The sequence below is a fragment of the Helianthus annuus genome, chromosome 3, assembly GCF_002127325.2.
Source record: "Helianthus annuus cultivar XRQ/B chromosome 3, HanXRQr2.0-SUNRISE, whole genome shotgun sequence".
NCBI classification, from domain to species: domain Eukaryota; kingdom Viridiplantae; phylum Streptophyta; class Magnoliopsida; order Asterales; family Asteraceae; genus Helianthus; species Helianthus annuus.
The window spans coordinates 146,219,172-146,220,379 of NC_035435.2; the positions used below are offsets into that span (position 1 = coordinate 146,219,172).

The 1,208-nt window shown below is 43.3% G+C and overlaps 1 protein-coding gene across 1 annotated transcript; it reads left to right on the plus strand.

Annotated features, from left to right (window-relative positions):
• Positions 1-196: 196 nt before the first annotated feature.
• Positions 197-553, plus strand: LOC110932271 (plasmodesmata-located protein 2). Its single transcript, XM_022175619.1, has one exon. It carries the CDS (start codon positions 197-199, stop codon positions 551-553), a length of 357 nt encoding a protein of 118 aa, XP_022031311.1.
• The last annotated feature ends 655 nt before the right edge of the window (positions 554-1,208 follow it).

Here is a 1,208-nt window from a genome sequence, read left to right on the forward strand (position 1 = left end):
TGCATCACCGGAAAAATAAGTCACCGCTGGAACAACCGACCAACCCACCACCACCTCCATCACCGGCCTCTACCAGTGCCGCGGCGACCTCTCCAATACCGACTGCAACACCTGCGTCCAAAAACTCCCTGACACCATTCAACAAGTCTGCAACAAAGACACCATTGCGGCTCAAGCACAGCTTGTCGGGTGCTACATGCGGTACGAGGTTGTTGGGTTCCAGCAGGCGCCGCCGACGAAGTTGTTGTATAAAAAGTGTAGTTCGGGTCGGGTTGATGGGTCCGGATTTGATGAGAGGTTAGAGGCGGCGTTGTCGTTGGTACCGAAAGGGGTTTCGAATGGGAAGGGGTATTATGCTGGTGCGTATCAGGGGGTTTATGTGTTGGGACAGTGTGAAGGTGATTTGGGTGGTGGTGAACGTGTGAACTGTGTGAAAAATGCGGTGGAGATTGGGAGGAGTGAGTGCCGGAATTCTGTTTCCAGTCATGTTTTTTTCTTCAGCAGTGTCATGTTTTTCCGGTCTGTGGATGGTGGCGGATTAAGTGGTGGTTGATTGGCTGAAGAGGCAATGATTGGAGGCGGTAGGCGGCGGCGATGGTGGTGGTGGTGGTGGTTCTCCGGTGGAGGGTAGTGGTGGGTGCTGGTGGGTATAGTGAACGAGAGAGAGAAATAAGGGATATGTTTATAATAAACCATGTGGGCCCCACCTGAATTAACATATTAATTGTTTTGTTTTTACATTAAGGGTAAATTGATCATTTCACACCCACTTAACAGGGAAAACAAACTGAAGTTAGACCCAGGGACTATCCGGGAACAAAAATTGAAAACTTGGGGACTATTCAGGTAATTTTAGAAAGTTGGGGACTATAGGTGAAAAAAAGTGAAACCACAGGGACTATCCGGACATTTTTCTCTTTCTTAGTTTACCTGATTAACTTTAATCATTTATATATTTATTTGTTGCTATTCAAAAAAAAAATTATTTGTAACAACTTATCATAAATATAATTTTCTTTAAACATATATAGGCAATATAAATTTTTAAAGATATATTGGTAAAAATATTCTAACCAAACTCCGAAGTTTCATAAGATCATTAAATATCAGGTGTTAGTGACACGTGACACACGGAGAAAGTTAAGTATATAAATGAGATTGTTGATTGCCTTGATTTAGGGGCTGTTTGTTTACCTCTTAATGAGGCT

What these genes read in the sequence shown, in the direction of transcription:
- LOC110932271 (XM_022175619.1), top strand. Translation starts at nt 197, where the DNA reads ATGCGGTACGAGGTTGTTGGGTTCCAGCAGGCGCCGCCGACGAAGTTG.